Source organism: Abramis brama, assembly GCF_963993115.1.
Source record: "Abramis brama genome assembly, chromosome: 12".
Lineage (NCBI taxonomy): Eukaryota > Metazoa > Chordata > Actinopteri > Cypriniformes > Leuciscidae > Abramis > Abramis brama.
In genome coordinates this window covers 162590-177783 of record NC_139974.1, presented here as the reverse complement: position 1 = coordinate 177783, position 15194 = coordinate 162590, and the positions used below count along the sequence as shown (strand labels likewise).

Here is a 15194-nt window from a genome sequence, read left to right as displayed (position 1 = left end):
TCTAAAATAAAATCTCCATGTTCTGGCGCTGATGCGCTGACGTGTTCATGTAACAAGAGACGCTGCCAATAACGCACATAACAGCTGTCACAAAGAACCAGCAAAAGTAATGATTATGAATGTGTCAAATATATTAACGAGACATTTTAATAGAATAACTAATGGAGTAATATATGGTTAAATTCGCTGATAATCGGGTGACCAGATCGCAATCCAGAATTTAAAGCCGACAAAGCTATGGGTTCACGCACAACTCTCTCATTCGTCGTGACGTTACATTTCGTCTCGTCTCGTTTTGGTCAACGAAAATGAAGAGACATTTTAGCATAGTTTTTATTTTTTAAACCACATTTAGTCTCGTTTTTATTCGTCAACGATATTGCATTATACATGTATTTTAGTCATCGTCACATGACCATGCATTTACGTCTAGTCTCGTCTCGTTTTCGTCAGGTGATAACGGTTCGTTGACGACAATATTTCGTCATAATTTTCGTTGACGAAAGCAACACTAAACACAACGTGACAGCCGCAAACCACAGTTACAAACGTTTTCTACAAACACTAACTCACACTACACTCATTCAATTTTAATACTCACTGTTAGCGATTAATCACACTAACCTGAACCAAAACACACACGAGTCTCGAGAATCATCCCATAATTTAATCTGTGTTTAAATTATTCACTGCGTGTGTCTTGAGGAGGAGAGATGTGCTGTTACTGAGAGATCAGACCTGGACAACAACTATACCACAGATTCCTTCCAGCATCATCATCAGTGAAACATGTTTAGAAGAACGGGTGTGTCAGAGTTTCATTGTATAGGAAACAGAAACACACCTCATACCTGCGACGTCTAAACACAATAAACCTGATTTAGATGTACTGATGTAGAGTTACTTAAAAAATGTTTAGTGAACTTAAGAAATGCGTTCTAACACTTTTGCCACATCATGCACTGTGCAAATAATGTTCTTCCTTGTCTTGCTTTCCAGTACAAATATCTAAACATTCTTAAATCAAGATACATTTACTGGAGAAGCAAAGATTGTCCTTATGTTCCTGATTCAACCAGATTTCATAATTGGTCAGGATTTTAAATCTCCTGTAGTCTGAGCCCGGCTTAAAGTCTGCACAGGAAACAGAACTAATTTGTTCACCACAATTTAGGCCAGCTATATTTCTATGGCACTTTATACAATACAGATTGTTTCAAAGCTTTACAGTAATAAACAGGAAAATAACAGAATCAATGATGAAAATGGTGTTATTGTTTCAATTCTGGACCAAGTCGCTTTCGCTCATTTGTCACACTTTAAAATAAATCTTTAATAATAATATCATAAAATAACATTTTTATTTTACTGTTACTTCAAATAAACCAAGAAGCATGGAAACTAGGTTTATTTGTGAGACGATGATAAAGTGGCACTTTGCAGTGTTTTTTAAGATCAGGGGAATCATACTTCCCTACATATACCTGGATTCATGTTGTTCTCTGCCTGCATGGATTTACTTCTGTTGTTTTGTTTAAATAAATGTCATGCTGCATCTGGATCCTAAACCCCGTCTTTACTAAAACAGCCACGTTACAACAGTAGGCTATAAACGATATGTGACAAAAGAAGTCACATGTAGAAAGGGAATGATGAAAGATATGCAAAACTACAAGGTATTTAAAGGGCACCTATTATGCCCCTTTTCACAAGATGTAAAATAAGTCTCTGATGTCCCCAGAGTGTTTATGTGTAGTTTCAGCTCAAAATACCGAACAGATCATTTTTTACAGCATGTTTAAATTGTAATTTTTTGTTGCTCAGAATAACGCGCTGTTTTAGTGTGTGCCCTTTAAATGCAAATGAGCTGCTGCTGCACAGCACAGGGGGCGGAGCTTCATGAGCTCGCGCTCAGTCTGTCAGGACAATCTCCTCTCACGGAATCATGATAATATCAGAAACTCTCAGTAACGGTGTTCATTTCGACCCAGAGTCGGACAATAATGCCTACAGAGTCAGAGTGCTATGGAGTATGGAGATGGAACAGGTATTGTTTAGTTTAATTACGGTTATAACGTATTTGTCATCTGCTTGTATGTATCCATTATTAATAGCCTACAAGTCTGCTGTTTCGGACCAGGGGTCTCATTTATAAAACGGTGCGTAGGAACCTTACTAAAAGTATACGTGCGCCCGAAAGTCAAAAATGGCGTACGCAAAAAAATATTCAGACTTATAAAACCGTGCGTACGCCAGAACCTGCACAGAATTCACTTTATTAATAACAGTCAGCGGAAGATGCAGAAGTCATGCGTCTCCACCCCGAAATAACCATATATGGAGCTTACAACGCCTAGTTTTACTATGCAGATCCTCATCTGCATATCATTTGCATATGATTATTCAGTGTGATAACGTTTAACGGTAGGCCTACAAGACACATTACATTAATAAAAATCAAGTAGTTGCCTATATCTTGCCTTATTTTTGAATACATAAATCAAATAAACACATAAATTCATACATAATACATAAATTCTCAATCTTTTCCACTGGCCGAATTGTATTTTTAATTGATTTATATTTATGGAAACAGATAGGCCTTGGCCTTTATACGAAACTATTTTCTCAGACAATCTGGTATTATCATGATAAGCAATTATCTCTGTGGTTAAAACATTAAAACACAGCACGCCACAGGAAAAGTGTTTGAAAACATCGCATCCACAACACATATTTCTATTGATTGAATACAATATTTTTTTGTAACTTCTCAGTAATGATTTCATGTTTAAGTGTTTAACTCCATTAATTTAAATGGCATATTTAATCTAAATGTTTATATCAGAAGTAAAATATAGTTTAAATATTAATTTTATTTATTTAAACTGTTATTTGCGTCAGTTTCACTTAACGGCCCAACGTGCTCGCTGGCGCGGACATTTAAGAAGGAATGGATATTTGCTTAAAGCGATAGGCTTGGTGAGTGAAATTATATTTTGTATTATCTTTCTGTATGTCTTTAGTGACCAAAAAGACAAATAACTCCAGCTCACCATCGGTGTCGCCAATTCCCTTTGTCTCCAGAATGTGCGTACGCACGGCTCAAAGTTTGCTTAAAGGTGCGCACATTCTCCCGTCAAGTTTGTTTTTTATAGATCACAACCTTTGCGTAGGAACTGGCGTACGTACGTTTCCAGCCCCGTTTTGTGCCTACGCACGCTTTATAAATGAGACCCCAGGTCCGAACGATGATCAAAAATATACTGATGAGTTCAGTGAAGTTTATTGTACATCACACACAAGATGAAGCGTCAGTTTTACTCCAGAAAATCACCGGAAGAGCTGAGTAAACACAGTATAAGAAGTGCGTAAGTACATAGACGGACTTCGGTAGAGTTGAGGGAGCATTTTCTTTGAAGACAAAATAATTCCACCTCGTCTCCAGCGGCTGCCTCAGATTTCAGGAGTAAATAGAGAGAGAGCTAGCGGGTCTATGTTGAAACGGCAGTGTCTGTCAACACTCGTGGGCGGGGCCTATGCTTAGTGACGTCACTAAAACAGCATTCTGAAAACAGGTCGTTGGGAGACACTGCTGATGATTTATGGGGATTAATAAAAAAGGAGTGAGTGGATTTGTATCACTATTGGGTGGTTGTGTACACACACTGCCAACACACATTTATGTCCAAACAGCATCCAAAAGTGAATTTTGCATAATAGGTCCCCTTTAATAGTAAACTCGGGAGTAACATACACATTGACACCAACAATAACCGACAAGGGGCTGAACAGAACAGGGAGTATAAATACACAAGCAGACTAAACAGGAACAGCTGACAAGACTTAACTAGTTGGAAACCATAGAGACTAACGAGAACAACTTCTCTTTCTGGACCGGACTCTGGAATTTTTCTTTTTTTTTGGATTGGACTCTGGAAATTTTCTTTCTGGAACAAACTCTGGAATTTCTCTTTCTGGAAATTACACAATGAAACAATGAATGATATATAATGTTACAGCAAACATTCACAGTGACTAAGTAGTATGCCACGAAACCATTTAATTTCTATATATAGGTCTCAAATGCTTTGTTTTGTATTTATTTGATATAGTCAAACAATAATTAATAAATGCCCATCACAGACGTGTTAATGTGTGTGTTTCTCAAGAGGCCGCAGGTGCGATGTGTTCCTGTTTCCTATAAAGTGACGCCCTGATTCAAACATTTTTGACTGATGACGATGAAATTAATAACCAGACCTGTTCGTTATAGTGCCTCAAGAAAGGTACTTAAAATTCAATGGAAAACAACACTAATAAAACATACTGCAAAGTTTATCCCTAAATCCAGATATTTGATTGATTATGACACACTGAATTAAAATGAACATTCCCAGAATTCAGAGTGATTTCAGTGTGTTTGTGCCCAAACCGTACACCACACATTCTTCCCATCAGTCAAACATAGAAGAATCAGAGTCTGATTTTAGAGCTGCAGCAACTAATGGAAGTGACGAGGACTACCGTAAATATATTCAACGTTTTTTGTTGCAAATTATATATTTTTTTGTCTTTAAGTAAATCCACATCACAGCAATGTTATGTATAAAGTGGACACGGATAACCATAAATCACACTCATCATGCTCAGATTTGAACGTGAACATGATCAGACTTGTATCTTTAGCCCCATTGTGATTGTGCATGCAAACATTTTATTGGGCTTGTCATTTTTTGTTTTTGTGTGCAGGATCGGAAAGAAAGTTATCAAGGCATTTACTTTGAATAAAAATTAAATGAATCAATGACACGCTCAAGGAAGTGCAGTCAATCTTTCTCCCTCCTGGTGTTGTTTGTCACCCTACGTCAGTGAATCAAGATCAACAGCATTCTTTGGTTTGTCAGCACCAATGAAACTGGTTTTGGAAATCCCAAAACTTGAAAGGATGTGGCCTAATCACACTATAAAAGAGCAAACTCCCTGATCTAAAGCTAGGTAGACTTACATTTAAATTATAAATAACGGTAACTTGACGTAAATCATGCAATAAAAAAGCTAATTTACTGTGACAAAAAACTAATAAAAACAGTAGTAAATTCAAATAATTATAATTGTGAATATTTCAAAGAAGTAAAAGTTTTTACAGAGGAATCCAGCCTGGGCAGGAGCATGAGGACTCTTCCAGCTCTGCTGGAAATGGACTCGATGGTTCCATCAATTGAGAGTGAGGATACTGTAGGCCGACATACAGATATTCTCCATCAAAAAAATAAGTTAGTGTTAGGGTTAGGGTTGGGGTTGGATCAGAGTGTCTCAGGAGCTCCTGCCCCAGGCATTCCTGCGACAAGACGAGGGGTGAGTAATTCTGATCTGTTTGAATTAGTTTAGGATTATCGGACTTCTTAACCGGTTTACTGTCACATTTCCCTTTTAGAGCACAGATCTGAACTTGAATGGTTGTGATTCATGAATGCTTTACAGACCTAAGGTTTAAGTCAAGTCATCCTCATTTATATAGCGCTTTTAACAATGTAGATTGTTTCAAAGCAGCTTTACAGAGATAAACATATAATTTACGGTAACAGAGATTGTTTTGGCTTTATAGCGGTTCTTTAATAAAGTCATTCTCCAGCTAAAGTTAGTTTTGATTGATTCGCTTCCGTCGCAACGATCATTAGTTATTAAATTAGGGGCCGCTAAGACGACACCATTCTCTCTACACAGACTTTAAACGTGAACCTGTGAGAAACGCTGATGGCGTTCACATGCGCATTAACAGCTGGCTCTATAGTTATGTGCGTTTGAATATATGTGCGCAGGTTTGTAATTCCCTACAAGCCTAGCCTAAACAAAGTACTGGTGTTTCCTTATAATTTTTGATACAGAATTTTATTTTATTTTGTCACTTCAGGGTAGATACGCGAATTGAGTTTCCCGATGACGCTTTATCTATAGAGTGGTAGAGGGATCCTCCATAGGGAGAGACTAGTTGGCACTTCAGCACTGCGTTGTCATCGGGTCCAGGCGAAGGTCCTTCATCAGATCTGGATACGGCCTGGATCCGGCAGGCTGCGGGAAAACCTGGGGATAAACACAGACACTAAAATTAGCGTAGATGCCATTCTTCTTATGATGTAACGAGTACATCAGGATTTATGGGAAGTGTTCCCGGTTCCGGCTGACCTAATCTATGCAGCCTAACATTAAATTATAGAAGTCTATAATGTATTGTGTGAATGCTATGTCAAAGAGATGTGTTTTTAGTCTAGCTTTGAACTGACAGAGTGTGTCTGCTTCCCGCACAATGGTAGGAAGACTGTTCCAGAGTTTTGGTGCTAAATAGGAGAAGGATCTGCCGCCAGCAGTCGATTTAGATATTCTAGGTATTATCAACTGGCCGGAGTTTTGAGATCGCAATAGACGTGATGGACTATAATGCGCTAAGAGCTCGCTCAAGCACTGCGGAGCTAAACCATTTAGTGCTTTGAAAGTAATCAGCAATATTTTAAAATGTATACGATGTTTAATAGGGAGCCAGTGCAGTGTTGACAGAACTGGGCTAATATGGTCATACTTCCTGGTTCTGGTAAGAACTCGAGCTGCTGCGTTTTGAACCAGCTGTAGTTTGTTTATTAAGCGTGCAGGGCAACCACCCAGTAGAGCATTACAATAATCTAGCCTTGAGGTCATGAACGCATGAACTAATTGTTCTGCATTTGTCAATGAGAGCATATGACGTAATTTAGATATATTTTTAAGATGGAAAAATGCGGTTTTACAGATACTAGACACATGACTTTCAAATGAAAGATTGGTATCAAAGAGCGCGCACACACACACACACACATTCCTAACCAACGACGAAGACTTGACAGAGCAGCCATCGAGTGTTAGACAGTATTCTAGATTATTACGTAAGGAAGTTTTTTGTCCAATAATTAGAATCAAATTTTTCAGAATTAAGTAGTAGGAAATTACTAGTTTCGTAACTAGTAGAAATTGGTAAGTTTCGTTAGGTTTTGAAGAAATATACAGCTGAGTATCGTCGGCATAACAGTGGAAGCTAATGCCATGCTTCCTAATGATATCTCCTAATGGTAGCATGTACAGAGTGAACAGCAGCGGTCCTAGTACTGAGCCTTGAGGTACGCCATACTGAACTTGTGATTGATGAGACATCTCTTCATTTACTGCTACAAACTGATAACGGTCAGATAAGTGTGATTTAAACCATGCTAGTGCAATTCCACTAATGCCAACATAGTTTTCGAGTCTATTTAAAAGAACGTTGTGGTCAATGGTGTCAAATGCAGCACTAAGATCGAGTAACACTAATAGAGAGACACAACCACGATCAGATGATAAGAGCAAATCATTTGTGACTCTAACGAGAGCAGTCTCAGTACTATGGTACGGTCTAAATCCTGACTGGAAATCCTCAGATATCATTTCTTTCTAAAAAGGAGATCGGCCTGTAATTGACTAATTATGTAGGATCAAGTTGCGTTTTTTTAACAAGCGGTTTAATCATAGCCAGCTTAAAAGTTTTTGGTACATATCCTAGTGACAAAGATGAATTAATGATATTAAGAAGAGGATCTATGACCTCTGGAAGCATCTCTCAGTAGCTCAGCTGGTATATGGTCTAACATACATGATGTCGATTTAGATACGATTGACAATTAGCATACAGTTTGGATTGGCGGTATGGTTCCGTTCTAGGCGAGAACTCCGTGCGCATCCATACAGCCTAGCATGGATAAGAGCAGGGAGAGCAGCAATAACCCCCCAAAACAAAACCATATGCCAATATACCCCAAACCCAACTGACAGCGCAATCTGGATGCTTTTTTTTTTTTTTGCAGTTACCTAAAGTGAGCCAAGGGCAAACAAGCATGTTGCCAATACCTGAAAAGCTTGCCAAAACTTTCTGAAAATACAGTATGAGAATTAACGGCACAATCACTAGAAATGTTTTCCTTGGATATTATACAATTTGCATGCATACAAATTTTTTGAAAAAAGACAAAAAAAAAAAAAAAAAAAATCAAGATGTTTCCTCTAACTTTAAACCAATTCTGTAAAATGGCCCATATAGCCTATGTGAACAGGATTTGTTTTCAGGTATGACTGTACTAAAAATGTGCTTTTGACTTTCATTTATATTTGGATTATATAGGATATATATATATATATATATATATATATATATATATATATATATATATATATATATATATATATATATTTATTTTGTCCTTGCATTCTTTCTTGTGGTACCCCCTCAGTGACACACCTGACTGAAAGGCTCATTATGCTGCTCATTATGCAGGTCATTGTCTTCTTGACTTTCAGAGATGAATGGAGAGTGAATCACATCGAGTCCTGTGTCAATAATGCAGTGATGCGAATCTCGCGTTCAAGTTCATGAGCTTGAATTAATCTGAGGTGAAATCCTTGTGGGGAACGAATTTCTCTCGCTAAATTCCTGATTGTACGATTCCTTGTGAGATGATACGGTTTGCCTGCCGAATTTCGCCATTTAACTAGCTCCTGAGAAATGCGATAACTGCTGATAATACTGAAGGAGCTTATATACAGTGATAGGAGTCGTATTCCTACAGGTAGACGTGGATCAGCTGAGAGTCACTGATGCGAGCTTGACTAACATGACCTCCCAGAACTGGCGCTACGCTTGATTTAACGAGTTTAGAAAATTCTTCCTCTCCTATAGCAATGAATGAATGAAATTTTTTCTCAGTGAGGCTACAATGCACTGCCTGATGCGATACTGTAGTAGACGGTTGCATAGTTATAATTTTCTCCCTGATATTATAAATCAAGTGAAGAAGTTCATAAAGTCATTACTGCTGTGCGGCTTGGAAACTTCAGAAGTAGAAGCTTTATTTCTTGTTAGTTTAGCCATGCACTGTTTCAAATAAAACCTAGGGTTTTGTTTATTTTCTTCTAATCGAGTTGAAAAATAAGCAGATCTAGCAGCTTTTAACTTTGCAAAATACCTCTAGTTTTGTTTTCTTCCAGTTGTGCTCCATTCCTCTGGCTGCTCTCTTAAGGGATACAGAGGAACAGTTTATCTATTTTTGTGTGAGACTTGTTTTTTGTTTTTTAACGTTTTTTAAATGTTACTACTACGACAACCTGCATCATATAATATATACTAATAGTGGCCAATAGAGAAACATAACAGGAATAAAACATCAGAATAAACATAAAAAAATTAAATAACACATTCAATAACCAACCAAGAAGCAAAGAAACAATAATGAATTTACAATCTGTTCAGATATTGAGTTGGCTCTTACTGTACTGTTATACATTTAAATGTTTAAATAACTTTGATTACATTAAGGTTAAAATCATACTAACGATTGGCTCTGATTTCTCTTTTCCATTATAGATAAGAAGAAAGATAGATGAGAAAAGAAGGAAGATGAAAAGAAAGCATTTTAAGGCCAGAAGGTAAAATACAACATATATATGTGTACAGAATGTGCAGGACTAAACAAACATTAAAACACACAATTGATTTAATTTTCTTTCAAACCACTATAGATGGCCTAAAAACTCGAAGTCGATTCTTTGGTAAGTTGATCTAATATTTAATGTTTTAAAAATGTCGTAGATTTATGTGCTGAGTTGTTGAAGTTAATGATATTATTCAGTGATTAATCAACTGATGATTGAGCATTAGTGATGAACACCTCATGTTAACAAGCAGAATCACTGACGGACAGAGGAACAACAAGAAAAAAGTGAAACACAAAAACTACAACTGACTTCCAGCCACAGAAGACATTAAATCTCTCAAGATCTCAGCAGATGAGGAATAAACAACTCTAAAAAAAATTGCATTACCAGCTTCACTTATTAATAACCAGATTGACGTTATTTATTTTTTCATATGTCTACAGAAATTCCTATTGAGAATTAACAGAGGTTTAGATGTTGTTATGTGTAATGTATTTGTAATTGTAGTGATTCGTCAATTTAGCTCAAAGGAATTATTAATAAATTTATAGGGAATTCGAAAGAATCACTTATTACAACCGAGCAAATGACTCGTTCGCGGTTCATTTGAACTGGCTGTAACTATCAGCTCTGCAACGGATATAAATATCCATAAACACTATAGTTAGCAAGGTAACTTAGATCAGTAGTTTAAGACATTAAATTCGTAAGCACATAACACAAGTAACACTTCTCCTTAAAATACAAACAAGACTTTATTGATTATTCTAACACATAAAACTAATATCTAACACAAACACACACACACATTCATACGAGTTGCAGAAAGAAAGAGAGAGTGAGGAAAGAATGAGTTTTAAGAGTGAGATGATGAAATCCCAAGTTTCTATATGCACTTATAAGACCTGACCTGAACGAACCATCACTCAGTAATTTAACCCTTCTTTCGTTTCTTAGGCGGGTTATTAATATATAGGCCTATCAATGCACCAGTTCAGCTTAAGAGTCTGGAGGCTACTTGCTTGTCTTTGCGTTCCTTTTCGGGATTCCCTTCGTTGCGTAAAAGGGGTTTTCCAGGTTTGTGGCTGGCATCTTCCTCGTGCTTGGATAGATGTCTGGGGGCGGCCGATCACGTGGTGTGCTGGCGGATAGATGGAAAGTCTTTGTTTGAAGCTGGCTTGCAGTCGAATCGTGGACCGAAACTTTGCTGCAAAACTTATCTTAGAACCGAGACTCACAACGAAAAGAAAGGAAAATTCAGAAAAGAAAGAAAACTGAGACGAGAGTAGTTAGATGGCTTGACTGAAGCTGTTGAACCCATGTTCTTCTGATCTTGATTTGGGTTCTTTCTTCTGCTCGTTTACATGGTTACTCGTCTGTCTGGTCTCTTCTCCCTTTGCGCACTTTTTCTAACCTTGTTGTTGTTCTTTTTCTAAAGCTTTGTTCGGGTGCTAAGATTTTAACTCAAATGTTTGTCCAGCCTCCTGGATGAGTTCTGACCAATTAGACACAGGCTTAATTTAGGAGGTGGAGTTCTTTTCAGTTCTGATCGTAAATCATGCTTATCTGTGATCCCCTTATTCTCCAGCACTAGTAGAGAGGAAAGAGGCCACAGTTTAGACATTATTACTATTATAATAATACAAAACATTTTACACAGATTTCAATCAAGCCATCTTTTGAGTTAAAGGGCACCTGTTATGCAAAATTCACTTTTACATGGTGTTTGAACATAAATGTGTGTTGGCAGTGTGTGAGCAAAACCACCCTAGAATGATAAAAATCCACCCAGTGTTTTTTTACAATCTCAATAAATCATAAGCACTGTCTCAGAACGAGCTGTTCTCAGATTCTATGCAGTGTGACGTAGAATTGCACAGGCCCCGCCCACGACGGTTGATTGACACTGCAGTTTGAGCATAGCCCCGCCCTGAGTGAGCTGGACACAAGCCCCGCCCACGACGGTTGATTGACACTGCAGTTTGAGCATAGCCCCGCCCTGAGTGAGCTGGACACAAGCCCCGCCCACGACTGTTGATTGACACTGCAGTTTGAGCATAGCCCCGCCCTGAGTGAGCTGGACACAAGCCCCGCCCACGACTGTTGATTGACACTGCAGTTTGAGCATAGCCCCGCCCTGAGTGAGCTGGACACAGAGTCCGCCATTGTTCGACGCTTGAGCATCTGTAGACAAGAATGTCTCCTAAGCGATTGAGGTGTGTTGTTGATGGATGTAAGAATGAACATAGCAGTCTTCATTTACTCCCGTTGTTACTCGAGGGTGGATCTGTACTGTTCGTGATCCAGCTTACAGTCTCCGGAGCGACAGGACTAACGTTACTGATCACGGCAGAAATGAAAGTGAGAGCGCGCACTTTATCACAGCTCATCGAGTCGTTTTACGGATATAAGGTTTACCAGTTTATTAAGCACACACTGAAAAGGTGTGTATATATTTGTTTACTGTTAGTTGTAACGAGTGTTTTGTGTACTTCACTGTGTATGTTGTTGATAATGAAAGGGAGAGAGAGAGAGATTATGGATAAGACTTTAATGCGCACTTCTTATACTGTGTTTATTCAGTTCTTACTGTGATTCTCTGGAGTAAAACTAAAGCCCCGTTCACACTACAAGCGACTTTGTCGCTGCATGTCGCCAGTGGCTGGCGGTGAGGTCGCTAGTGGGCGTTCCCACTACTGGTTGCCTAGTAATGTTTATGAGTGACATTCACAGTTGTAGACAACAAATCTGTTTTCTTGCTGTTACAAGCTAACATTTTGGAAGGAAAAGTTCGAATATAAATGGAATCAGTACATAAAATGCATAATATTAAAGATGAATGAGAAAGAGCGAGTGCTCACGGCTATTTAACTGCAGCAAATGGGCAAATACTGGTCTTTCTGAGTTCACGAAACCATTCAGGCTCGGAGTCAGCATGGCTAATACCACTGTATGTACACGGAGACATATCATACATTATTGGACAGTTTCTGACTGCTAAAATAAACTTCTCATTCATCTTGCCTCGGTCGGACTCGGCACAGAAATACTATAATCAAAAATACAAAACATCACCCATCTAAATACATTAGACAATAAATGGGATCAGTGAATCGGGCCACTAGATGATGATTGTGACCATTAACAAATAATCACTGTCATCTTATCCTGTTTTCTTTCAGCTTTTTTGCAATAGCAAATGTATTTTAAAGACACAGCTATCGCAGCCAAAGAAAAACTAATGTTCACAAGTCAAGGGTCAAAAGCCCAACTAATGAAAAAAAAAATGAAAATGAAAATGAAAAAACAAAAACAAAAAATCAAACATCTTAACCTCTGTCACCTTTAAATAAGACTTTCTGTAGATGTCTGACAGAAATAAAGTCAGTCTGGTTAGTAATAAGTGAAGCTGGTAATGCTGTTTGTAGTTGTTTAATTCTCCTCTTCTGAGATATTCAGAGATTTAATGTCTTCTATCTTCAGTTGATTTCATCTTTTTTTCTGTTCTTCTTGTTCATCTTTCCTTCAGTGATTCTGCTTGTTAACAGCAGGTGTTCATCAGTGTCTGAATTAACTCAATTGTTTTTAATTACTCAGTTAATTGGACTATATTAGTGAACTAATGTTGGGAATAGTGAATGAGGGTTTAGGGTGTGATTGTGAACACAGTCTCTGAGTGTTGACTTTAAGTGCTGTTAATTCACAGTATATTCCTGTAGGCTACTTTCTTGAAAACGACATATATCACCCAGAATTAATTTTTTTCTATGGTATATTGCTGTTTTAATGGAAATTTGGCCATTTTTTACAGCAATTTTTTACAATGCAGTAAAAATATGGTATTTGGGGTAAAAAGTGCCCTTGTTGTTGGGGCTAACAAATTTGAACTAATAAAAACATATTGCTTTAGCCAAATTAATTGGATAAAAAGCCCTGCTTGTGAAATAAAGACCTCTCAATACATTTATATGATTTATAATCAAAACAAAACTAACAAAAATGCCTTTCCCCACAAACTGTGCTGTTGCATCAGTGTTTAATAAAAAGAAAGGTATTCATTTTGTAATCATATACTATGGGAGTGTTTAAAAGCAAATTTTTACTATATTCACTTTTGGAAAATGTTCTGCCAGACCATAACAAGCCATTATAAAAGTGTTTTCCCTTTTCTAGTGGAAGAACATTGAATGCTAAAGTCTTCTCTGCTCTCGTTAACCCTGTGAAGCCAATAATTACAGTCATTAGTTTGTGTATTGATTTGGTTTCTCTCTGAATGTTTGGTCAGTTTGAGGGAGTCGTGGAAGGACAAGGAGCCGTGGATCTACAGAGATGAAAATGACAACATCAAGATTATCGATTTGAGTGACAGGGAAAAATATGTAAAAATAATTGTAACTAAATTAATGTCTCATTTAATCGATGATCTGCTTCCTATACATTTATTTTTTTCTGAAAATCAAGAAATGTCTGCTAAGGTTTCAGGGGTCATAAAGAATTTTAATATCGATAAAAAAAAATTTCTCAATCAGTGTGGTTTGGCAGTAATTGAATTTAAAGACGGATTGTTTGAATTAATCGGACCCTTTAATCCAGTTAAAGATTTAAAGGCGAAAGTTATTCATATGGTTCACAGTGAAGTTCAATGTATTCGTGAAATAAAAGAAAAAATTGAAGGAAAAGAGAAAATTATAAAAACTATATATATATTTACTAAATATAGTCCCTGTTTGGACAGAAAAGTTTGTGAATGTTGTATAAGTCAGTTAATGAGGTTCTCTGAGGAAATGTGCAGTACTTATAATATAGAGGTTGTCATTGCCTTCCAGGACTTTTATGGTGCATCAGGAAACATCGTTGATGAGCTAAAGGTCCTGATTAAAAGTGAAGATCCTATGATTAAAAACACACTACAGCGGTTAAAAGAAAAGATGAGTGAACAACACCGTAGATCAACATTTACATGCTTCCAGGGGGAGAAAAAACGTAAAAAGACAAGTGCAATTATAAAAGATCATATTGGTGAAACACAAATGCTTGAATCTAACTTACTGACCTGGAAAGAAATAAGCTTCATTATAGGATTTGAAATGAAATTCCCCAATAAGAAAAAAACATTTTATGAGTTCAAGAACTTTGGAGAAGAACAGGCAGAGGAGCTGAAAAGACATGTGAAAAAGCTGAAATTAAGCGAGGAAATTACAAAAAAAGTTTGTTCACTTTTTCAGTCTATGTGGTGTCAACTAGTATATAAAGAATACGAAGAGATTATATATGAGAAGCTCAGCGATTACATTAACGCTATTGCTGTTATAGTCTCTTACAAAAATATAAAAGCCATTACACATCCTGGCTGTTTTAATCTGATAAAAGTGAAGTTAACTGATTAATTTTTAGTTCAGTCTGTCTCCGTCCTCTCCTCGTTTATTGTGGTAATGTTGAGTATTATTGTGTAAGTGTTTCATTCATTTGTATTTGTGAAGAGATTATTTCTCTGTAATCGTCTCCATAAATCCGTCTGATGATTCCATGTAAAGACTGTCAAACTGGTGATTCTCCATCTCACTGCTGTTGATTGTCATTCTCTCACAACTGCATTTATTTAATAAATCTATTCTTACTTTCCATTGTCTCCTGTTTTCTGTTCTTGCTTCTCTATCAGCCTGAATATAGAGAGATCTTTCAGTGAGATAATCCAGTTGCAT

At 37.2% G+C, this 15194-nt stretch overlaps 1 protein-coding gene across 3 annotated transcripts; it reads left to right on the top strand.

The window, feature by feature from the left end:
• The first annotated feature begins 4996 nt into the window (after positions 1–4996).
• LOC311094182 (uncharacterized protein) lies at positions 4997–15114 on the top strand. 3 transcript variants are annotated; one of them, XM_084131956.1, is made up of 5 exons: positions 4997–5358; positions 9422–9483; positions 9577–9606; positions 13778–13871; positions 14319–15114. In XM_084131956.1, the coding sequence occupies exons 1-5, from the start codon at positions 5173–5175 to the stop codon at positions 14877–14879; spliced, it is 933 nt and encodes a 310-aa protein (XP_083988082.1). In that variant the 5' UTR covers positions 4997–5172; the 3' UTR covers positions 14880–15114. The 3 variants fall into 3 exon arrangements, 2 of the variants coding, with proteins under 2 accessions (XP_083988082.1, XP_083988081.1); XM_084131955.1 differs by having other exon boundaries at positions 13778–13883; XR_014608588.1 differs by lacking the exon at positions 13778–13871.
• Positions 15115–15194: the final 80 nt, after the last annotated feature.

Excerpts from the sequence above, each read along its gene's own strand:
- LOC311094182 (XM_084131955.1), top strand. The coding sequence starts at position 5,173 with ATGAGGACTCTTCCAGCTCTGCTGGAAATGGACTCGATGGTTCCATCA. Across the intron at positions 5,359-9,421 it reads TTCCTGCGACAAGACGAGGG|ATAAGAAGAAAGATAGATGA; the intron begins GTGAGTAATTCT and ends TTTCCATTATAG. Across the intron at positions 9,607-13,777 it reads AACTCGAAGTCGATTCTTTG|TTTGAGGGAGTCGTGGAAGG; the intron begins GTAAGTTGATCT and ends ATGTTTGGTCAG.